At 44.3% G+C, this 24,501-nt stretch overlaps 2 protein-coding genes across 2 annotated transcripts; one reads left to right on the top strand and one right to left on the bottom strand.

Moving 5' to 3' along the window:
- The first annotated feature begins 6,422 nt into the window (after positions 1-6,422).
- On the top strand, positions 6,423-11,932 carry LOC123184604 (protein EXPORTIN 1B-like). The gene is made up of 15 exons (XM_044596704.1): positions 6,423-6,487; positions 7,544-7,642; positions 7,713-7,820; positions 7,894-7,965; positions 8,060-8,146; positions 8,623-8,708; positions 8,870-8,953; positions 9,022-9,195; positions 9,459-9,537; positions 9,614-9,709; positions 9,812-9,919; positions 10,014-10,151; positions 10,233-10,346; positions 10,417-10,925; positions 11,249-11,932. The coding sequence occupies exons 1-15, from the start codon at positions 6,437-6,439 to the stop codon at positions 11,811-11,813; spliced, it is 2,370 nt and encodes a 789-aa protein (XP_044452639.1). The 5' UTR covers positions 6,423-6,436; the 3' UTR covers positions 11,814-11,932.
- Positions 11,933-15,294: 3,362 nt separating this feature from the next.
- LOC123184603 (uncharacterized) lies at positions 15,295-18,479 on the bottom strand. Its single transcript, XM_044596703.1, has 2 exons — positions 16,995-18,479; positions 15,295-15,619 (listed from the first exon to the last, which is right to left on the bottom strand). Exon 1 carries the CDS (start codon positions 18,350-18,352, stop codon positions 17,738-17,740), a length of 615 nt encoding a protein of 204 aa, XP_044452638.1. The 5' UTR covers positions 18,353-18,479; the 3' UTR covers positions 15,295-15,619; positions 16,995-17,737.
- Positions 18,480-24,501: the final 6,022 nt, after the last annotated feature.

The raw sequence follows: 24,501 nt of genomic DNA, 5'->3' as shown, positions 1-24,501 counted from the left end.
AACTGCCTATAAGACTCCTGGTCGTCTTTGGCTCTACCAAAGCAGAACAATTCGCTCTTATGGAAGTTAATCTTTAACCCGGTCAATTGTTCAAACAGACATAACACAAGCTTCATATTTCTCGCCTTGGCCAAATCATGCTCCATAAAGATGATTGTATCATCGGCGTACTGAAGGATGGAAACACCCCCCTCCACAAGATGAGGAACCAACCCACCCACTTGACCATTTTCCTTAGCCCGGCCTATCAAAATTGCTAACATATCCACCACAATGTTAAACAGGATAGGGGACATCGGATCTCCTTGTCTTAGGCCTTTGTGTGTCTGGAAATAATGACCTATGTCGTCATTCACTTTAATTCCCACACTCCCTTTTTGCGTAAATGATTCGACCTGTCGGCGCCAGGCTTCATCAAAACCTTTCATACGCAGTGCCTGTTGGAGGAATGGCCACTTAACTTTATCGTACGCTTTTTCGAAATCCACCTTAAAATTACTCCATCTAATTTTTTGGAATGGATTTCATGGAGCGTTTCATGAAGGACAACCACCCCTTCAAGGATGTTCCTGTCCGGCATGAAAGTAGTTTGGGATTGCTGCACCATAGATTGCGCAATCTGTGTGAGCCTATTAGTTCCAACCTTGGTGAAGATTTTGAAACTAACATTGAGGAGGCAGATCGGCCTGAACTGCTCAATCCTCGCAGCATCCGTTTTCTTCGGAAGCAATGTGATAGTTCCAAAATTCAGGTGAGATAATTGAAGCTGTCTAGAGAATAGATCATGAAACATAGGTAGTAAATCCCCCTTAATAATGTGCCAACACTTTTTATAGAACTCAGCCGGGAACCCATCCGGACCGGGAGCCTTATTGTTTTTCATTTGTGCAATAGCATCAAACACCTCCTTTTCTGATAATGGGGCAACCAGGATATCATTATCAGCAGCAGTCAATTGAGGCACGTCCTCAACCCTGGACTCATCGAGGGACACACAATTGGCCTCCGGCGGTCCAAATAGCTGTCTATAGTATTCGGTAATATAGGTTTTGAGATTATCCTGCCCTAAAATAGTACCCTCATCCTGCTCTAGCTGAAAGATCCGCTTCTTTCTGTGTTTACCATTAGCAATGAGGTGGAAAAATTGAGTATTCGCGTCCCCTTGGACTACTTTGCGGACCTTGGCACGCAAAGCCCACTTCAATTCTTCTTCGCGGAGAAGTTCTTTCAGCCTCTTCTCCGCCTCATTTCTAACTTGGAGCTCGATGGGCAGCAACAATGCGGATTCAGCTTTGACGTCCAATGCCTGTACAAGAGAGAGGAGCCTATCCTTCTCAATCTTATACACCCCACTTAGATGCTTAGCCCAACCCCGTAAGAAACTTCTCAAATGCCTAATTTTATTCTGCCAGCGCTCGACCGCCGTCCTTCCTCCAACACCCTTAGCCCACTCCCTGGCTATGATGTCTAAGAATCCCTCGCGTTCGAACCAGGCCATCTCAAAAGAGAAGGTGTTTTTGTTTCCTGTATGGTTCGGCTCCCCTGAGTCCACGAACAAAGGTGTGTGATCGGAGATTCCCCGCGTGAGAGCTTGCACCGTAACAAGAGGGGACTTCTGTTCCCACTCCATGCTGGCGAGAACCCGATCAAGCTTTTCATATGTCGGGTTTGGCATAGCATTAGCCCAGGTAAACTGTCTACCAGTGAGCTCTATCTCCCTTAGATCTAAGCTTTCAATAATAGTATTGAACATGAACGACCACCTGTCGTCGAAGTTATCATTGTTTTTCTCCTCTCTCCTTCTAATGATATTGAAATCACCCCCGACCAAAATCGGAAGCTGTTCGGACCCACATATCTGAACTAGATCCGCCAGAAACTCCGGTTTAAGCTCGGGTTGGGCGGCACCATAGACCGCTACCAAAGCCCAGTTGAACCCATCAACTTTAGACCTAACTCGAAACTTTACCGCGAAGTCACCCATTACTACACTCCGGACTTCAAGGGAGTCACATCTCACACCCAGTAAGATGCCCCCCGATCTACCTCGTGGCGGGAGGCAATGCCAATCGAAATCAAGACCACCCACAAGAGAGGAAAGAAACTGCGGTGCAAAATTATCTCGCCCGGTTTCCGACAGAGCAACGAAATCTAATCGATGTTCCAGAGAAGCTTCAGCAAGAAACCTTCTTTTAGCCAAGTCTTTCAGACCTCTGCTATTCCAAAAGATTCCTTTCATAGTTCATCATGGAATTTTTTAGCAGTCCGAATCCTAGCACTCCTACGAACAGCAGAGTCGGGATAAATCTTTCGCTTCCACTTACACCTTGGCTTAGTGTGCTCCGTCACCCGGTCCTCATAATCGGACTGAATGGTCCTGATATCTACATCCTCTAAGGGCACATCCTCGCCCTCCGACTCCTGATTAGAAGGTACTAGGTCCGCACATAGATTATTTAGCACTCTAACCCCTTAAGCATCAATTTCCTCATCATTCATGGGCTTGACCGCAGCAAGATGACGAATAGTCTCTAAGGCCCGCTCCGCCTCTAAATCTAACATATCATTCACCGAATTGGAGGTTTCAATATCATTAGCGCCTAGTGAAACTCCTAATTGGTTTGCATTATTAACAATCTCCTCAGGAGCAAAATGCAATAAAGAATTAGATATGTTAACGGACATACCAGTAGATATCGCAGCATCGTGAAGCTTGGCCGCCCTCATAGCGCACCGCTGCTGCATATCGTCCACCTCCGGAAGGTCCAGAACGCGAGCACTGATCCGTCTCCCCATCGAGACCGGGTCTGGGATACCACCGAAGGCAACAACCTCCTCTCGAGAATGAGGGAGCTGCGGGCTCCCGATGCCCTCAGAAAAGTGCCCGGCGGGTATGGCAAGAGGCGGGACAGCTGGGGCCACCTGCCCACTCCCTCCTCCTGCCCCGCCCACCGGCTCAGAGCGGAGCGTCGAAGTCGCCGAGGAAGCGGTCCTCCTGACCGCAGACGATGAAGGGAAGTCTAAGGCCACCTGCCCCAGCCCCTCCTCCCCCGGTGTCCCGGTGGATACTGGCGCCACAACCAGGGCCTGAGGAGGGAGAGCCGAAGCCACCTGCCTCGGACTCCCGCTCCTATCGCTGGCGGCCCCCGACTTGGCCGGTGACACCGGCGTCTGTATAGGTAGGGGAGAGGAAAAGGCCACCTGCCTTGACCCCCGTCCCGTGAGGCCCACCTTGGTCATTGATGACAATGCCGGAGCCACCTCAACCGGTACAACAAGGGAACTAGGAGCGACCTCCGGCTCTACATCCCGAACTGCAGTCCCCACAAAGTCCAAAGAAGGAAGCGTGTGCTCAAACTCATCATCAGTCTCTACCCTATCGCTCCACAGCTTGGGAGGCGCAGAAGCAGGCTCAAAGGACCCAAAACGTAGTGTCATCGTGGGCACCGAAGGCGGAGTCGAGCCAGCTCCGGTCCCCTCCCCAGGCAACTGAGCATCTGTATGAGGTCCGGTCGACCCCTCTCGAGCAGACTCGTCTGGCGCCCCCGTGGCCCCTGCACCACCATCACTCTCGTGCATATCAACATCATCCCCAGCCACCTTGTCAGCGAACATCTCAACATCCTCAAACTCTATGTCGAGCGGGAATACCTCTCCCCTATATGTCCAGTGAACGACATCAGGCACGAAGTCAACATTCAGAACACTCACCAATATCCGAGCCACTCCATGAGCCCTAGTGAAGGCCATATCCACTCTCTCCGTCTTTCCAACCATGATACCCATACTGGCTACAACTCGAACGTCCTGCAGAGGCTTAGATGGAGCCCCAGAGAACCGCAACCAGATCTGCGTAAGCGGCTTGCCTTTAGGCTCCACCTTCGTCCACTCGTGAAACTCCAAAATACACATAGTACCTGGAACTCTACACAAGCCAAAACTCTGCAATTTCTATAAATCCTCCACAGAAGGGAAATCCACCTTAAAGACATTCGCTTCGAGTCTGACCAGCTCCCACTGAAAGTCCCCCGGTGCCAACTCCTGAAGCCTCTGGATGATCTGAGCCTCAGTCACCTCGCCCTGAGTTGCTTTCACAATCCCGGTAGTTAGGCACTGTGTATCCTCGGGAATCTCCCTCGCGGCCGGGGACTCGAAGAACAATAACTCCGCACAGTACAGCACATACATAGTCAGAGATGGAGCCTGGTCACGCACTAACGGGCAATCCCCCGAATCATGTGCAAGCTTGCCACACGAGTCACACAGCTCTGCGATGCACTCTGCAATAAAATGGCCCTTCTCACCACACCGGTAACACAGCATCCTTTCCTTCTTGCGCGCCCACTGGGCCGCCCTCTCGGAGTCAGACCTGTCTGATGTTTCACCTACAGCCCCAGGCACCGGAACATCAACCTTGGCCAGTGCCGTTACCACCTCTATAGACTGAGTAGTAATATCCGTAGACTGAGCAGTATCTGTCTCAACCGCAGTAGCCCCATGGTCAACAGCAACCGGAGGCGGAGGTTGCCGACGAAACCTACCACGGCCCCCACCCCGACCACCCCGACATCCACGGAATCCACCTCTTTGGCGGGGATCCGGGCCGGATGCCCCCTCGACAAAGCCACCAGGAGGCCCGAGGAAAGGTCTCTCAGCAGACCCGTCACTCTGCCACGTATAGCCTCGGCCTCCACCGGTAGACGAGGAACCGCGGTGCTGTCCATCTCCATACGCATCAACACCATCATCACCCCACTGACCTCGGGGTGCCTCAAAAGACTCTCGAGCTGTAAACTCCTTCCTAGGCTGCGAAGACCCTGACCGATACTGAGCCGGCCTCGCGACATAGTGCGGCGGCGGAGCAGCCCGAGGCGGAGCACCACCCGGGGCCGGCACCACAGTGCTAGGACCAGACCCGCCGCCACGACCCATGGCAGTGGCCACCGGAGGCGACGGCCCCGGAGGTCGCGGCCCTACTGGGGCTCCTCTTCCCGCGGCTATGCCCGGCGGCCTGGCCGGCGTTGGCCCCGGAGGTCGGGGACCAGCAGGTCTTCCACTGCCAGTAGTTAACACCGGCGGCCCGGCCGTCGCAGGCACGGGCGGCCGCGTCCCGTGGTTGGCGCCAGTCCGTCCCGAGAGGGTAGGAGCGCCTCGCCCGGCGCCGGGAGCAACAAGCCCAGCACCGGCTGCGCCACGCCCTGCACCGGGGGCCCCTCGCCCAGCACTTCCAGGCGGCGGCGGCGGCACGACTGCCCCAGCCCTGCCCGCAACCGCATGGGGCTTCGCTGCCGGCAGCCCACCCGAGCCTTGACCAGCCATCGCGCGTAGCGGGGGAATCCGGCGAGCGCGGCCAGCACCGCATGGTGGTAGGATAGGTGTCCCGCGCCGACGAACCCTAGGCGCAGACGCAGAAACGCACGCGAATGAAGAGTCGATCACGTCCGTGCATGCAGCGCTAGCAGCAATGCATGTGGCGCTCGGGATGGTCTGGGCCTCATACCCAGCCATCTCCGGCCCACTTAGCAAGGCGTCATCGCTTGGTAAATCAGGCCCAAACCGGCCCAGTAGCTCGTTCAAGCGCTCGCTGCGAGCCTCCCGGATCCCGCTCGGCTTCCGCGACGTCACCACAGCCGCCGCCGCCGGCAGTGATCCGGCTCTCGACCGGCGATATGCCCTACTCTTCTCGACTACCGTCCACGAATCCGGATGAATTAAATCGAAAAGCGTGAGGTTTGGAAGGCGTACCTTAGGTATGGGGCCCTTCCATGGCCGGACCGCCGTCGCCGCCGTTCTCCGGTGAACTACACGGCGCACCATCTCGTTCCTCTCGTCCGGATGTAACCCGATCCGTGCCGGATCCTCCACCGGCAAAACCGAGTCTACGGTTGTGGCTACATCATCCTCGGAGTAACCTGCATGAAATAGATCGAAAATCAAATCCGACGGAGTAGGCGACGTCGGTGAACCTCCTGGATCCTCTCCGTCCCCGTCGGCATCCTCGTCGTCTGAATCAAGTAAAGCCCAGAAACGGCCGCCCACGCCTGCCCGTTCTGCCGCCGCGGGGCGGCGCGCCTCGGTGGTCGCCCCCACCGTCGCCCGGGGGGTCGCCCTCATGCCTCTCTCAACGTGGCTCAACGTGTCTGAGCTTTAGCACTATGATGAAGGTAAAATAAATTATCAAGTCAGTATCTCTGATTTTGTTAATAGCCTTGCAGTGCTGCTTGTTTAATTTTTTTGCCATACTTCCATGTTCAGCACAATGGAGAACTATATCTTTTACAAACAGATGTTGGATTTTTAACAACAGACATTGTCTGGCAAAGGTTACGTGAGGCAAGTCATACCTTCTCCGCCAGTCCTGTGTTCGATTGAAATGTGATCTGTACTGACTCATTTTTCCTCGTATGACAATTACTAGGATGGCTGTGGAGAATACATGACTTGCTGCTTTACACCAGTGGTAGAAGAAGCTCCTATGACAAATTTTGTAAGTTATTTCCCTAGCCCCAGAAAAGCCACATCCACCCACCCAAAATGGGTGCATTTTCCTTGTAAGCAACAGGTTTATGAGTGAGCTACATTTTTTAATGACACATGCCCATTTAAAGCACAATTACCAGCACCCCTGGATCCTTCACAGTAGTCGTTCCTACAGAACTGCTAGTGCGTAAGGTAACTTGATGAAAAACATAGATCTGCAGTCACTAGTATGGGCAGCATGCTCCTTGTTGGTGCGTGACTCTGACCCTGCGAGCGGTAACTACCTCACATGCAACACTGGTAAATACACTGTACAGCAGGCCAAAGTGGAAGAAACACTATAAATTATCCTTGTCTCCCATTATTTGATTAGGGTCAGTATAATTCAAATTTCAAATCGAGAAATGATTTATTTTCAGTTGATTACTATTACCACCATTAGTCTATGTCATGATAACTTAGTTGTGCTACTTGGTCACAAATAGTGTCAAGTGGTCTCACCGTAGTCGATGCGATCATTCCTAGACTGGTTCTCTTTCTCTGTTCTGGAATGAGAAATTATTACCAATGATAGTAGAAGATTGTCTTTTCTCACCTTTGTACATCTGGGTGGAACCCCTTGATTATCTACCAATGATAGTAGAAGATTGTCTTTTCTCACCTTTGTACATCTGGGTGGGACCCCTTGATTATCTTTTTCACTATGAGGTCTCCTTCTTTTGTACCATTTTATTTAATATCAGGCTCAAGCGCTTAGCTCAAGCTCTTATCATTAGGATCTGGAGTTGTGCCTTGGACAAGGGTTTAGTTAATGTTGTTCTTGGTGACCCACTGTCTGAGGTTTTTGACACTTAACAAGGAGTTGCTTGTGGTTCTTAATTTTATAACATGACAAGTGCGGAAGATTTTGATTTGCGGCATTTTGTTTTGTTTTGTGTTTGAAGTCATTATAATGTGTACAAATTTGGACTATTGTTTTTATTCTGAAACACATGAGCAAATGTGGTGCTATGTGATGCACAGCTGTTACTGTCTAATTTCAACTTCCTTCATGGTTATGCAGACAAGTGAAAATGAACATTTAAATCTGGAGCTTTTAGTGAACCTACGTGCTTTGATTGCACATCATATGCCTAACAGGATCAACACATTCTTTCAACTGGTATGTTCATTTATGCAGTGCAGTTGGCGGGCTACGGATTTCTTTTTTATATTTCTGTTATCTTATCCAGGTTGGTAAGCACATTCTCAGTGAATCTGATAACACTAAGAGGGAATGGTATCTCGATAAATTGATGGCAGAGCTCGAACAGCATGAAATCCACCTATTTTACCAATCGGTATGTTGTAGAATAAAAAGAATTATGCAGTGGGCGAACTATAGATTGTATCTTATGTTTCATATCTATCCAGGCATGTGAGATGATTCAAGCTGAATCTGATAATGTGAAATACCTCAAAAGATTAATGAGCCTTTCAAATGAGGTTACTTATCCCAATACAATGTTACAATGTTATCATGTCTGCCCCCCATTTAATTGATTTATAACATTGCTATTTATATCTTTTAATTTTGCAGAAACTGGCAGAAATAATTGCAGCGGAAGGCCAAATCATGGACATATGTAAGGAAGACAATGCCTTATCTGTTATTAGCATCTTGCAGGTAATAAAATGGAGAATGGAATCTACTAAGTGGATTTTATTCAGAACTTTTAATTTCATATCTGAATTATGGGTCTTGAGTGCACTTCTCCTCATGATGATAGCTGTAGTAGTTAATCTTTTGGTTGTACCTGTAATCGTAATACTCGTCTTGTATACATCATTCTTAGGTAATTGCAAACTTCTCCACAGTTAGGTCACATAATATGTTTCAAATAGCAGTATCAACTATCAAGTATTATCAAGTAGTTCTCTTTTGAGAAGAATATAATAGTGACATTTAATATTTAGTTTCTCTGTCAAGGACCAACTGTCAGCTTATCTGATAATTGAACCAATAATCTTTGTGTTATTAGAAGCATGACCTATGCCATTTTTAATACCTGCCAAGGCAAATATTTGTAATTGGTTTTAGTTTCCTTTTCTCTAGTTTTATTTATTGTTTGATCCTAAAATTGGGTGTCTTGGTTTTTGCAGATGAATGTTTGTGTTGCCAGTTCACTCGGCCCACAGTTTTTCCCACAAATTTCACATGTCTCCTCTGATATGTTGAAGCTGTATAGGTACTTAACTTAGAATTTCATGAAATTCTAGTGGGTTTGACTATTTAGAGTTTATTACTTTGTCAGTAATAGTTCTTTAAGACTATCTTGAACTCTCTCTTTTCTTTATTGCATTTTGTGTTGTGTTGCTTGCTAACACACAAACATCTGTTGCACGCCAGCTTGTGCAGCGAACTGATATCAAAACAACTCGTAGATGAGGGCTCTGAAGATGGGCCACTTGCTTTGGAATTACAATGTTTAAGGTATAACTTACTATTCTTTGCTTCTTCTCATTTGTAGATTTTGCTAAATTTTCAATTTGAATTTGTAGATCTGTCAAGATGGAGATCTTGAAATTAATGGAAACTGTTGTGGTCAAGGCTGAAGATTTACCACAGCTGCAAAAACAGTTTGTTCTTCCATTAGTGGACTCTGTACTCTCTGATTATAACCGAGACACAATAGAGCATGAAGCTCTGTCCTTATTTTCAACGATTATAATCAAGTAAGCTTGTACTCCCTCTGTTTTTAAATATAAGCCTTTTTGGAGATTTCAATATGAACTACATACGGATGTATATAGACATATTTTAGAGTGTAGGTTCACTCATTTTACTCTGTATGTAGTCCATATTGGAATATCTAAAAAGACTTATATTTAGGAACGGAGTGAGTAGTTTGTTGTCACCCGTTTTGGTTTAAGGTTTATTTGTTTAGATATGTATATCTCGTCGTTTCTTGTAACGTCGTATTCAACTCCACGTATAGGTTCTCAAGTGATATGCTGGAGGGGGTATCTCGAATATTTGATGCTGTTTTCCAGGATACTCCTGAGGTGCAGATGCAGGTATTTCCAATATTCCTGTGGGACTTACAATTATGATCATATGGCTGACATTGCATTTTTTTTGTTGCGCTATCAGATCAACAAAAAACCGGAGCACTGTTCTAATCTCTTTTCCTTGCTTCAAGTGTTTGTTACACACTGTTTCCAAGTATTGACAGATAATTCATGTGAGGTATGTATTATATATATCTTTATGTAAGTTGCAACTGCAGAATTACTACCATAGCATAATATGTTTCTTTTCTTTTACTTGATTATTGATTTTCTGTTTCAGCGATTAAACCATGTTATGGATTACATTATTTGGGCACTACAGCGGAGGGAGATAAACATTGTTGAGACTGTCCTGTGCCTGTTATTGGATGTACTACAGAACGTTCAGGTGCTTAATAGGCATATCTTTATCGGATATTGTGGCAATTCCTCATTTAATGTTGTATAGTTACACGTAAGTTTATTGTGTCTTATCATGCCAGGCTTCAGGGTTCCAAAACCAATTCTACAAAACAAATCTCTTGAGAATTGAGCAAACGATACTCACTATTCTTATGGGCATGCCCAACAATTCTTGTTCTGAACGTCATGTTTCTGTGCTACAACATTTGTTTAATGCGGTATGTTAATACTCATTTGCTGTTTTATTATATGACATTTGTGTGTGCCTCTTTGATTTTTACCTCTTCTGACATGTTTAGGTTGATGTTCTGACTGAACCCCTTATCTCATCCACACAATGCAACATGATGTTTGTTCAAGACTGTACTATAAAATTTCTCAGTTCAGCATTTCCTGGCATGACAGATAAAATGGTATGATCTCTCGAGTACTGTATCTTATTTTAACTAACTAGCTTCAACCTGAAGTTTATGTTTCCCACAGGCACAGAAATTTGTTGATGGACTTTTTAATTCAAAAGGTGACGACGCGGGCTTTCTTAACCATACAAGGCAATTTCTAGCTCGCTCAAAGGAGACCTGCACGCAGGTCACACAGGAGCAGAAGTCTGTTGATGGATCTTTTAGTCCAAGAAATGACCTTGCAGACCTTAGTTGCCTTGCAAGGGATTCAGCGGAGCCCTCTGTGCAGGTTTCTGTCCCACTTGCGCAGACTGCCCCATCATGGGGCACCACTTCTATAACTCATTTTGGCACCCTTGAGGCTAACTTTTCTGGAGTAACTTTAAAATGGAAGCCACTAGTAATTGGGAAGCCACTAGTAATTGGGACCGACGAGACTCATGGGGGTGATTGGACTGTAGTAACTTCAAAAAGGAAGGCACACAGATTTAAGGTGTCTGACTCATCATCTAACACTGCCTTGGAAAGTCTATCATCCACAGCTTCTGCTTACAAGTTGTTTCCATCTGCAGCGAATGCTGGCACCTCCAGGTTTGACCTTTTCCGATGCTTGGACAGGGGTTCCAGCTTTGCAAATTGCTATGATGCCAAACAGTCTTTTTTGGAGTAGAGCTCTTATTTCCACGCACACAATAATAAACCATTATGGTTGTCTCAAATACAACATGTTTTCTGGATTTACCATCTCTGTTGTTTGTCTATATTGTTGCTTATTCAAAGTTGTATTTATCATTTGAGTTAATTTATTTTGTGGCGTTTACCATCTTTGTTGTTTGTGCATACTGTTGCTTATTCGAAGTTGTATTTTTCATTTGAGTTGATTTATTAACATAATTTGAATGTTATATTTGCAGTGTGGTACCATTCACTGAATTTATTAAATTGCCTGGTAATGCAATAACCGCAAAACATACAATATTTTCTGGTGCAAATTCCATGGAGGTTGATGAAACAACATTGATAGGAAGAAGAGCAGTGACTTCTTATTTGCATAAAATGACTGTAGAACATGCACTGGGTAACAGTTGGAATGGGACTCTCCAAAAGAAAGATTTTGTGGTAGTCGATGACTCAGAGTTTATGATATGGAAACCAACCGTTGTGAGTTCTTCTCCAGATGCATTACTGAAGGACTATGGGAATTTTGCCAGCGAGTTCCTTCCCTTGTTTGGGGAAGCTGCTCTTTTCAAGGCTCTTGGCAACTCTCTGAGAAAATTCAGGCCTCGACATTTTACTCGGGATTTGGCTAGAAAGTTTAGATTTTTTACGATGACACATCTTTCAATAAAATCAGCAATGATCAGGTCGCAATTTTGGACCGAGCTGGGAAGGGTCCATAGGTTTCTAAGCAAAGAAGGAAGGAATGCATTATCAACAGCTCTGAGGGGTTTCACGGTACAGGTGCCTGATTGGAGATAACTGGTAAAAAAGAATCCGACCCTCCTTGAGGTTTACATCTTAGGGAAGAGAAAGAGAAGAAGAAAGAGAAGAAGAAAGAGAAGAAGAAACAGAAGAAGAAAGAGAAAAAGAAGAAACAGCCCCAAGGCTCCCCCAAGGAAGGCTCCCCTGTGAAGATGACTACACCGCTTCAAAATTATGGAGATCTTGTGTATGATTCATCACTTGAAAGCCTCCTAACATTTGTACGCAATTGTATACAGCATCTGGCAGAACCCGCGGTGAGGTTACCATATGAATCACTTAGTTCTTCCTCTTTGTCAAGTAAGAATCATCTTCATAAAATATTTTTTGTTACAGGAGGATGGCAAAGCTAAAATAAAGAGGCTGGTTGAAATAGATCTTCTATTGTGTCACATTTTGCATCAAATGCCATCGATAATGCAGCAACTTATTTTTTCTGCTTGCATAACTGAAGAAGTGTCAGTGATGTAAGTACTTCCTGTGTCCTTGCATGTTCTTTTTTACAATCTCCAGTATGCGATGTGCAGTTATAAATCAACTATTCGATTGCACTATGGAATAGAGTTTAAAAAGCATGTGATGTGCAGTTAGTCTCTTATTGAAAGTGTGTTTCTACATTGCTTTTGTTATCAGTACTCCCAATGATAAAGGGGGTATGTTTATAATCTTCAATGAAATGCTCCAGTAGATACTTGTGGGATCCCATCTCCTCTGTACTTTTGACTTGAAAATTCTGTGCTCTATGGAGATTCATTGTACCAAGCCTTACTTGCTATATGGAGTAATACGTGTGCAAGCTAAGCATTTGGTCTGTTAAGTGTATACTATATACAATTCTAGCACCAAGCATATGTACTAACCGAAATGCACCTTTTGTAGGTTGAATGATGTCTGGGATCTTCTGTTGGTGACGGAAGGGATGGTCATCGATAAGAGATTATTTGATGCGTAAGATTATGATGACATAGGGTTGTCTCCTGCATTAGGTACCAAGTGTACAAGTTTCAACCTCTTGCCTTTGTTGTCTTTGTTTCTGAGTACTAATTTTAACTATGTCGTTCAGTTTATGGTTTCTGAAACTCATGTATTGCGGACATAGTTGGTGCAAAACCTTTTGTGCCTAATGCTTGTGTTGTTTCAGTGTAGATGTCTGCTTCTACTTGAGTCTTGCACACGGAAGTATTGTCACTAGATTTCTATGCAGCAAGTTACTTTGGTTTATACATTGCATTGTGGTTTCAATTGGTAGTTTCGATATTTGTTATTAGATGCTCAGTGGTGTTATCATTTAGTAAAATTTTATGGCCCATTTAGCGTTGGTGCATGCATAGCTTATGATTTCTGCAGCTTTCTTTGCCCATTCACAGGTCTATCTTATTCTGTACTCCTTTCTCCATGGTATAACGGCTTAATATTTTATCCTTTGCTTACCTCGTATATGTTCTTGTGACCAGGGGCATGTGGTCTACCGTATCTGTGTCAGGAAGAGGCCAGTGCCCAAGGGCATTGTCTATGATAAGCCCAAGCACCAGGGTTTTATCCAGAGGAACAGACGTCTGTTACTGAAGAAACCGAGGTCCTCCTCGTTGGTGTTGCACACGATGCTGTCGCAACGACCCAAGGATCAACTGACTCTGCAAGCCTGTGCACAAGCACTGTGAGCTGCGTCACCGCCATGCGCCACCACAAGAACATGACGCCCTCAAGGATAGCCACCTGGAAGAGAACCAGACCCCCCCACCCCCCCCCCACCCCCCCTACCGTTAAGCTCTTGTGCTTTTATGCTCTGTACTATTTGTCTGAGCCGTCAAATTCTGCTACATTCATACGGAGACTGGTTGAACCTCGTGCTATAACTTGTATATATTGATCCATGTCTGCCGAGCTGGTTGCTGTTTGTCTGTTACCGCACAACGAACGGTTTAGTAATGTCTTGTGTAATTGTGGTTATAATCTGTGGTTGTTCACCTTAGAATGTTCTGTGGACATTGTTTTAGTAGATGGCTAGTATTGCTTCTATTTTTATTTTTGACTTGTTCTTGCTCAACATTGGTAAAATTGTGTTGCTGCTTGGTTAGGTGTGAAGGCGCTCTTTCTGGTCGACTCAGAAAAGGAAAAAAGCTCTTTCTGGTGAAACGATCATTATAAAATATTTGGTACATGGAAAATGGTGACACAACGTGAGGCATAAAGAAAAAGATTCTGAAAGTTCAAAGTTGAGGCTGCCATCCACTCCGCTGCAAGGTCCAAGAGTAAAGACCTGAATCTCTGCATGTTCTTCTCGAAGTATCCTTATCATGTGTCCCTTCCTAGTGTATTCTGGGTATGAGCTTTGTGACCTACAAACATCTTTTTTGAGCAAAACCTAAGAGCCTCTACAATAGGATCCTCAAACGCCCCCTAACGTTGGGAGGGTAGCCCGGTCAAGAAATTGCACCAATTATACAAGAAGGCGATGACATCCTTTGGTGGAAGTAGGTCATTGCTTCAGCGAAATACTCTTCTAAAAGCGCATAAAGGACATGCTTGCAAGATTTATTAAAAGATTTTATATGAGTATGTCATAAATTATTCTCTGGTCTAGTGGTATATATTAATAAGATCATCTCATATTACCAGGGTGGGGTGCGAAGAGCCTCTTTTTCTTTGTGAAACTATGGGCATTGATAACGAGATGCATTTCAGAGTGATCCTGATTCTTTGCATTCTCTTTGGAACGAGGTACGAGAAACATCAGCAAGCTCACAAGCTTTGTCCCTGTTGTCGCTTCAAAACAGAGGCTATAATCATCCTGCTTGTTTGCAAGTCAAAGCGGTTTGGTGTCAAGCTTCAAAAAAAAAAATGAGACCAACCCAAGGGCTAACCCTTGTTGGCTTTTTTTTATAGGAGAAACTCCGTGAGCACCGCGCGTCGCCGGGACTCGAACTCGGGAGGGCTGGCAGCAACCTCAGCTGCCCAGCCAACGGGTCGACGCCCTGTCCTCGTTCGGTGCCAAGCTTCAAATCTGAAGTTGAGTGAGCAAATGTTTTGTTCCAACTGGCGCACAATCTAGTCCAAATGCTTTGGTCTGTTTATTCAATATGTTTTTATGCTCGTGCTTGACGATGTTGATCACATAACCAATGTCAACCTTATGGTACATATGACTTGATGCAGAGTGCCTACCAAACCTGCTCCATGGATAGACGTTCTTTTTTTTTTTTTTTGCCCATGGCCGTGCCTCTGCAGAAGTGATTTGCAAGTCTAACCCCTCACGTCCTCATCAACTTGCTGAATTCTATATACTTAAATAGAACTGCTATTGAGCCTGTTCTAGCAGTTAGTATCATCCAGATGATCAACATTTTCTCTTCGATCTAGTTTGAACTTTGTAAAGATTTGGCTGCTCAACAGTGCACGAAACGGGGTCTCGCATTAAAGCTAGCTCTGTAGTAGCCAGCTTTAAGTAGAGGAGTATATAAAGAGGAAATGCTCTTGGTAAAGAAAAAGGGAAAATGTCAATTCCTTCTAATAATATCAGAAATGCGATGTCCCAGCAATAGCAAATTGACTTAGCACAACACTTCTTCATCACATATTATAACACAGGTAGCAAAGCAGCTCATTCATTGCATAAAACTAGTAGCAGCAGTTAGCTGTTTACGATCTTCTACTGCGTAGATATTCAAAAAGCTTTTGACGTTCCTTTGAATTTTCTCCAGGACACTGTCTACTGGTAAATTTCTGCATGAGACCTTCAGTTTGTTTATCCGCTACCCCTCTGCTTGCAGCAGATAAACTGGCCGATGCTTTGGAAACATCCCCTACATCCAAAAAATATTCTCTTCAATCAACAAGTGTGTGCATAGGTTGTCCCTTTTTAAAACAGCAAGTCAAAGTCTGAGCAAGAATGACTACAAAATTACAGCGACAGTCACTTTTTCAGCCTGGTTTGGTGAAATATATATCTTACACATACCTATGCCCACTTTTATTTTTATTTTATATGTTTAGCTTCCAACTGAAAATCGTTTATGCAAAATCTAGTAATAATAAGATTTTTGCATGATAAATCCGAATATTTTTTGTATTATTAGCGGTCAAAGCAGAGAAAAGGTCTGGAAACGTTTCCTCAAATGGCATGCTTACTGTCGAATATAGCACAATGTAAATTTGTCTAGGAACAGAGGCATATCCTCTGCCTTTATAATGTTAATTAATTCAAACTTTCAAGTTCACTTAACATTGTCCTTCGAAATATGATGTCTGGGTTCTTTTTTCTGCCAGCATCCCACCATCACCACTGCTACAGAAAACCAAATGTTCTGCAAGTTGATTTGTACAACAGTTCTGATCTTCAGTTAGAAGAACTGCTTTTAAAAATCTAACACAATTTACTATATTAATTTTCTTACTAAGGCCTGGAGACCAAAGAATTGCTTTATCGGTTCATATACGACTCACAAAGCAAAGTACTGAATCTAACATCTACCTTTACCCTCCTATTCCACACCATCATCACCATCAGTGTGACAGTACTGAATTGAGTTAACTAGTGTGTGAAGTCATGTTGTCACAAAACAAGGATAAAACAAACACGAAACTTTTAGCCATAATTATTTGGTCATTCAGACCATATAGTAAACCAAAAGGTACCACCATAGGGCCCTTGTTGGTCTTACCCCTTTCCGAATTAACAAGGGGGTGCATCCTATTTGGAAGAGTAACTACATCTCTAGCCCTCTTGAACTCCACTGTCTAAACAATCACAATACTTCCCTTCATAAAGCTATGACAACAGATTTGCTCGGCGAGTACCAACATACTCCCTCTCTTTCTTTCAGTTTGTTAGGCACACATATTTCTATATCATCAATTCGACCAACGAAATGAGTTTATATGCCACAAAAATATACTCCCTCTGTGAAGAAATTCTTTACGGAGGGAGTACCATTTAAAACTTTGTTCGAATACAAATTAAAGTGAACTTTTTATAGGAAATAAATATATACTATTTCATTGGTCAAATTGATGATCTGGAAATACATGCCTGCCTTATAAACTGAAAGGGAGGTTGCAGTGCAGGTTTCTCAGTGATCCAGAGGTATTGTGTTTAATTTCATCATTAGGTAACATAAAGATAACACGTGAACTCATAGAGAGATAGTCATAATTAAGGACACCAAGCGGGTATATTACCTGAAGATTTATTGTTGATATATTTTGAGATCTCACTGGTGCAAGTGCGCATAAAAGTGAAGTCTTTTCCAGTAACAAGCTTGGCCACTCCCAGCAGCATCTTCCTCCTCACGTCAACAGCAATCACAACTTGCATCTGGTCTTTGGGGCTGGCCTTGGACAAGAGGTAGACAAGATCGTCATCCATACTCATGATGGGGAAAGCAGTGATGAGTCCTGGCAGCAATGCTTGTGCCTCTGTGGGCTGCAGCTGCCTTGGAAGCAGATTACAATGCAATGGGTTGACAGTAATGTCATCGACATCGACGGTGTAGTCAAAGTGCCAGTTCTCCCATGAAGCAATAGGGACAGGCAAGCTCCATGTTGTGGCCTTCCAGCCACCAACGTCTTCATCATCATCGTCGTCGTCCTCATCTTCGTGTTGCTGTTGGCGGAACCATTCCAGGTAGGACTCCGGCTCCGGGGGGTGGCAGGTTTCAGTCGTCTTTGTAGTAGTCGGCTTCCTTGGCAGGCAAATTTCAACCTCGACATACTTGATGACGTCTTTCTGTGGGCTGACCGCGATGTCCCGAGCAAAGTAAGGGCCACATCTGTGGTAGATTTCCCAGTTACCCCTTGCCGGCAGCGGCAGCGGCACGTCCCGGAGCACAGGCTTTTCATCGAACACGTTGCAGACGAGGATGCCACGCCAGAGATCAACCCAGCCAACGGCGCCGCCTCCAAGCGTGATCGCCTTGGTCGTCTCATGGAACCCGCTTGGGCTCCTCCACCGGGCAGACCGTGTCCCTGAGTGGCTCCTCCACCGACACCACCCTGGCGGTCCACCCCTCGCCGGGCCTGGACGAGCGGTAGAGGTAAAGGTTGAAGGACATCTGCGGCTCGTCGGTGAAGTAGTCATCGATGTTCCTGAGAGCGGCGATGGCGTACTCATCCTCACCGCAGCGCAGGAGGGCGGCCTCGCAGTCGTGGAAGAGGTAGGGGTAGGGGTGCGGGAGAAGCTGGAGCGAGGGGCGGCGAGGGTGCGCCGTGTAGAGGAAGTAGTCGAAGAGGCGCTCGCCGGCGACGGCCAGGGGGTCGACGCAGAGGCGGAAGAGGACGAGGTCGGCCTCGGCGGCGATCACCTTGGGATCCTCGAGGAAGTCGGCGGGCGCGAGGCCGGGGCAGTGGACGCAGAAGTGGGAGACGTGGGGCGGAGCGGCGGTGCAGAAGGTGACCCCGATGGGCTGGCCGTTGCTCCCCAAGGTCTTGGCGAAGGTGGCGTTGCCGCGTTTGGCGATGTATCCCGCGGTGTCGAGGAGGACCCAGCTCGGGGCGCCGCGGGGGTCGGGGAGGACAGGCGGGCTGACGACGGCGCTCATGGCCGCCGGCCGGGTCGGTCGACGATGGAATCCGAGGGGAAAAAGAGGAATCTTTGGGGTCTAGGGTTAGCAGTGGCGGCCGGCAAGAGATGAGAGGAGAGGAAGTGAGTTGGGAGGGGATAGTTTTTTTCTATTGTTATTAGGGTGGGGCGGGGAGGGAGAGTCCGTCCGGTTTTACTGGGCTGCCTATCTATTAAACTGGTTTTCGAAAGCTTTTATTCATGGATCGGTTTCAAAACTTTTCATTATTTTTCTTCTGTTTTTTTCTGTTTCTTTTTTGGTTTACTTTCTTCTTTGCTTTATTTTCAATGCATGACTGTCTTTCAGTGCCCGTTCTGCATTTTTCGTACAAGCGTGCGACGTGTTTTTGTACATGCTAAACTTTTTTAAATACATGTTGAATATTATTTTAGATACATTTTTGACTACATGTTAAACATTCTTCAAAAACATGTTGAACATTTTCTTTGAAATGCGTGGATATTTTTCAAAAATGTCATCAACATTTTTTAAATAGGCAAGCTTGAAGTGCCAGTGCATAGCCGAGTCGGGGTAGACCAAATTTGACAGAGGATGAGTGCGTAAAAAAATCTGATGGACTAGGTTTAACCATGAACATGGATGCATGGAATTAAGTAGGCTATCCAGGTGCTAGAACAATTACTTGTTTCGGATTTTCGGTATCTTATGAGTTTTAACTCTAGCCTCCCCCAACTTATTTGGGACCGGAAGGCTTTGTTGTTGTTTTTTGTTGCCATCAACATTTTTTAAAAGGTAGGAATCATTTTGCTTTAATTATGAAAATATTTTTTGCATGGTAAAGACATTTCTTTAAATGTCATGAACATTTTTTTTAAATGCGCAAACCATTTTTTTAATTTGATGAACATTTTTTGTACAAACATTTCCAAAAAAAATAAGCGAACAAAAGTTGTACATTTTTGTACAAACATTGTTGGCCAAACCCTAATCTGATTTACACTATTGGACTATTCGGTCTAGATCTAGCGGACTGTCTGCTAATGCATTTTTTCACTTCTTCCCCAAACCTATATACGCCTTCACCACTCAGTGGAGGAGTTGACCACTCCATATACACTTGACCAAATCTAAGAAGAGGCTCCCTCTCACTTCCCTACCACCGGATCAAAGATTTATTGGGGGATTCTTGAGAATTTTGAGAGAGATTTCACCCAAGCATATCAAATCCTGCTCTCTCTTTTGACCAAAGTGATTCATGATTTGAGCTAGTCTTTAGCATTTCCCTTTTGTTTTTGTTGCTCTTGGAGGTTGGAAACTCCAAGGTGATAGGATTACTCCAGCGAGGAATCAACTTGTGATTTACACCCGGAAAGTTTGTGAAGGTTTGAAGGTTGATGTCCCGCAAGCGCACATGATTTAGTTATAGACTTTTCGAAATAAGAGCAACGATCTTATAGGGAGTTGATATGTCTCCAACGTATCTATATATTTTTATTGTTCTATGCTATTATATTATCCATCTAGGATGTTTTATATGCATTTATATGCTATTTGATATGATTTTTTGGGACTAACCTATTAACCTAGAGCCCAGTGCCAGTTTCTGTTTTTTTTCCTTGTTTTTGAGTTTCACGGAAAAGGAATACCAAATGGAGTCCAATTAATGTGCCAATTTTTGATGATTTTTTATAGACCAAAAGAAGCCCCCGGAGTAAAATAGTTGGGCCAGAAGAGTCCCAAGCCATCCACGAGGGTGGAGGGCGCGCCCTACCCCCCTGGGCGCACCCCCCTGCCTCGTGGATGACTCGGAGACCCCCCTGATGTGAGACCGACGCCAAAAATTCCTATAAATACAGAAACCCCTGAAAAGAAACCTAGATCGGGAGTTCCGTCGCCGCAAGCCTCTGTAGCCACCAAAAACCAATCGTGACCCTGTTCCGGCACCCTGCCGGAGGGGGAAATCATCACCGATGGCCATCTTCATCATCCCGGCGCTCTCCATGATGAGGAGGGAGTAGTTCATCCTCGGGGCTGAGGGTATGTACCAGTAGCTATGTGTTTGATCTCTCTCTCATGTTCTTGATATGGCACGATCTTGATGTACCGCGAGCTTTACTATTATAGTTGGATCTTATGATGTTTCTCCCCCTCTATCTCCTTGTGATGAATTGAGTTTTCCCTTTGAAGTTATCTTATCGGATTGAGTCTTTAAGAATTTGAGAACACTTGATGTATGTCTTGCATGTGCTTATCTGTGGTGACAATGGGATATTCACGTGATCCACTTGATGTATGTTTTGGTGATCAACTTGCGAGTTTTATGACCTTGTGAACTTATGCATAGGGGTTGGCACACGTTTTCGTCTTGACTCTCCGGTAGAAACTTTGGGCACTCTTTGAAGTTCTTTGTGTTGGTTTGAATAGATGAATCTGAGATTGTGTGATGCATGTCGTATAATCAAACCCACGGATACTTGAGGTGACATTGGAGTATCTAGGTGACATTAGGGTTTTGATTGATTTATGTCTTAAGGTGTTATTTTACTATGAACTCTAGGGTTGTTTGTGACACTTATAGGAATAATTCAATGGATTGATCGGAAAGAATAACTTTGAGGTGGTTTCGTACCCTACAATAATCTCTTTGTTTGTTCTCCGCTATTAGTGACTTTGGAGTGACTCTTTGTTGCATGTTGAGGGATTGTTATATGATCCAATTATGTTATTATTGTTGAGAGAACTTGCACTAGTGAAAGTATAAACCCTAGGCCTTGTTTCGAAGCATTGCAATACCGTTTGTGCTCACTTTTATCATTAGTTACCTTGCTGTTTTTATATTTTCAGATTACAAAAACCTATATCTACCACCCATATTGCACGTGTATCACCATCTCTTCGCCGAATTAGTGGACCTATACAATTTATCATTGCATTGGGTGTGTTGGGGACACAAGAGACTCTTTGTTATTTCGATGCATGGTTGTTTGAGAGAGACCATCTTCATCATACGCCTCACACGGATTGATAAACCTTAGGTCATCCACTTGAGGGAAATTTGTTGTTGTCCTACAAACCTCTGCACTTGAAGGCCCAACAACGTCTACAAGAAGAAGGTTGTGTAGTAGACATCAGGAGCACATGAATTGAACTTTGTCTAATATCGCGTCTCCAAGTTAGTTGCGATCCAAAACAAAGCGGAAACAAGAGGTTAACTTATGGTCGGTCTCGGCTAGGGCACTGCGCGGCGGTGCATATTAAATTTATGTTTCAACCAATTCTTCCAAAATTCTTGGTAGGGGAGGGGGCATGTCCCCCTTCCTAAAATTCCAAAATGATTTTCATTTTGTATTGAATACTAATGCTCTAGCACTTTAATACTATTTCCAGACTATTTTCTTAGAATTGTGATGATGTTTAAACTAAATTATCTCCCTCCTTGCCAGATTACTTTACATATAATATATTTTTAAAGATAAACTTTATAAATTTTCATCAAGTTTCTAAATCCTTGACATGTCCCCGACAAAGTAAATTTTGTCATAATTTGCGGTCATGAACTTGAAAACATTTTGTAGAAGCCTAGAAACTTGCTTTGTCGACATTCTGTGGGTGTGGTATAAACCCTCCTCGTTGTTGTGTGCCACTTGTACCGCAGAACCCCCTAGCTCACAAAGCCACCCCACTGCCACCCTCCAAATTTTGAAGATCTTCCTCGCCTTAGCACCCCCCCCCCCTACACACACGGCATGTGGTGGCAAAGTGGGACATACCCGTCATACTCACATGAGTAGCGGATATGCTGCTCTTCATCTGTTGGTAGATCCGTTGTGGCTTCTCCCTCTCGGACCTCCACTCCGACGCGCTCGCCGTGGCCTCTTTCTATAATTCCAAAAAAATGTACCACGTATTTTAGCACTATTTTGATGATGTTTAGACTAAATTATACTCCCTCCTTGCCAAAAAATGCATTATCTATGAGAAGCAGTATGCTAGTACTTTCCTATATTTACTATGCTAGCTATATCTAAATGTTGCCCCGGCCGCCGCCAACCATGAACTCGACGTACTTCGCGATGTCCATGATCGTCCGACGCTAACGCGAGACACAACTAGGATGCTTCCGGCCAGCGGACCTGATGAGAAGATGAATACCAAACTCGAGTTTTTCTGGTGGATCACGGGTGTTCGCATCGGTTACGAGCCGGTATGTCACATGAACGAACTGGAGAGGGGGGGGGTGCATGGCCCCCCTTTCTAAAATTCCAAAATGATAATGCTAATTTGAGACTATTTGTTGGAATTATGATGATGTTTATAGTAAATTATACTCCCTCCTTGAAAAATTACTATACATATAATAATGTTTAGAAGTCAAACTTTGTAAACTATGAACAAGTGTATAAACCCTCTCCATGTCCTTGGCAAAGTAAATGTGTCATAACTTGCGATTGTGAATTTGAAAACATTTTGTAGAAGCCAAGAAATATGCATTGAACAACCCAAGCATTAGACACAACTTTTCCATTTGGTTCATTAGGATGTGGCACATTATTCGTTGCCGATAATGTGTGAATTGGGTCCCGACAAGCGGCAGTTCTACAACTTCCTTTCTATACACTCTGCACCAACGAAGATATATTGATATATTTAGCATTTGCAAGACAAAAGGTAATTCAGGGAATGAGAAAAACTTAATCATGTATTGGGAGTATCTGAGCATGTCCACGGTTATTAGCTCGTCACCTTTCTCGAGATCCACCATGTAGAATCCCTATAAATAGAGTTGTCTCAACTCTGATCCGCACACCAATGACACATGTGCAATGAGAGGTCAAATTAAGGCCAGTCTCGGGCAGGGCGCTGCAATGGTGCCTATTGAATTTTATGCTTCAGGCAGACGACCATCATATAGTTCAAAGTAGGAAATAGCCATCTAGGGGAGGGGGTCTTTCTAAAATTCCAAAATGAATTGCACTTTATATTTAATACTAATGCTCTAGCATGTCTTTCAGTGCCCGTTCTGCATTTTTCCTACAAACGCAGGACGTGTTTTTGTACATGCTAAACTTTTTAAATACATGTTGAATATTATTTTAGATACATTTTTGACTACATGTTAAACATTCTTCAAAAACATGTTGAACATTTTCTTTGAATGGTAGGAAATATTTTTTTACATTGTATAAATTGTTTCTTTTAAATGTCACAAACATATTTTTTGAAATGCGTGGATATTTTTAAAAAATGTCATCAACATTTTTTAAATAGGCAAGCTTGAAGTGCCAGTGCATAGCCGAGTCGGGGTAGACCAAATTTGACATAGGATGGGTTCCTAAAAAGAGATCCGATGGACTAGAATATCACCAACGATTTAACCATGGACATGGATGCGTGGAATTAAGTAGGCTATCCAGGTGCTAGAACCATGACTTGTTTTCGGATTTTTGGTATCTTATGAGTTTTAACTCTAGCCTACCCCAACTTATTTTGGACCGAAAGGTTTTGTTGTTGTTGTTGTTGTCATTTTTTGTTGCCATCAACATTTTTCAAAAGGTAGGAATCATTGTGTTTTAATTATGAAAATATTGTTTGCATCGTAAAGACATTTCTTTAAATGTGGAAAACATTTTTTTGAAATGCGTGAAACATTTTTCAAATGTCAAAAACATTTTTCGTATATGCATTTCCAAAAAAATTAAGCGAACAAAATTCGTATATTTTTGTACAAAACATTATTAGCCAAACCCTAATATGATTTACACTATTGGACTATCTGAAAGGATCGATATGGTTCACTAGAGGGGGGTGAATAGGTAACTACCAATTTTTAGCTTTTCTTAACAAATTAGGGTTAGCAACAAATAGGTTTTCTAGATATGCAACTAGGTGAGCAACCTATATGATGCTAGCAACAACAACAACAACAACACAAGCAAGCAAAGGATGCAACACAAGCAAAGCTTGCACAAAGTAAAGGTAAGAAGTAACCATGAGTGGAGCCGGTGGAGACGAGGATATGTTACCGAAGTTCCTTCCCTTTGGAAGGAAGTACATCTCCGTTGGAGTGGTGTAGAGACACAATGCTCCCCAAGAAGCCACTAGGGCCGCCGTATTCTCCTCACGCCCTCACACAATGCAAGATATCGTGATTCCACTAGTGGTGCCCT

Source organism: Triticum aestivum, chromosome 2A, assembly GCF_018294505.1.
Source record: "Triticum aestivum cultivar Chinese Spring chromosome 2A, IWGSC CS RefSeq v2.1, whole genome shotgun sequence".
Lineage (NCBI taxonomy): Eukaryota > Viridiplantae > Streptophyta > Magnoliopsida > Poales > Poaceae > Triticum > Triticum aestivum.
The sequence above is the reverse complement of the archived record's forward strand: the minus strand, read 5'-3'. Positions and strand labels throughout refer to the sequence as shown.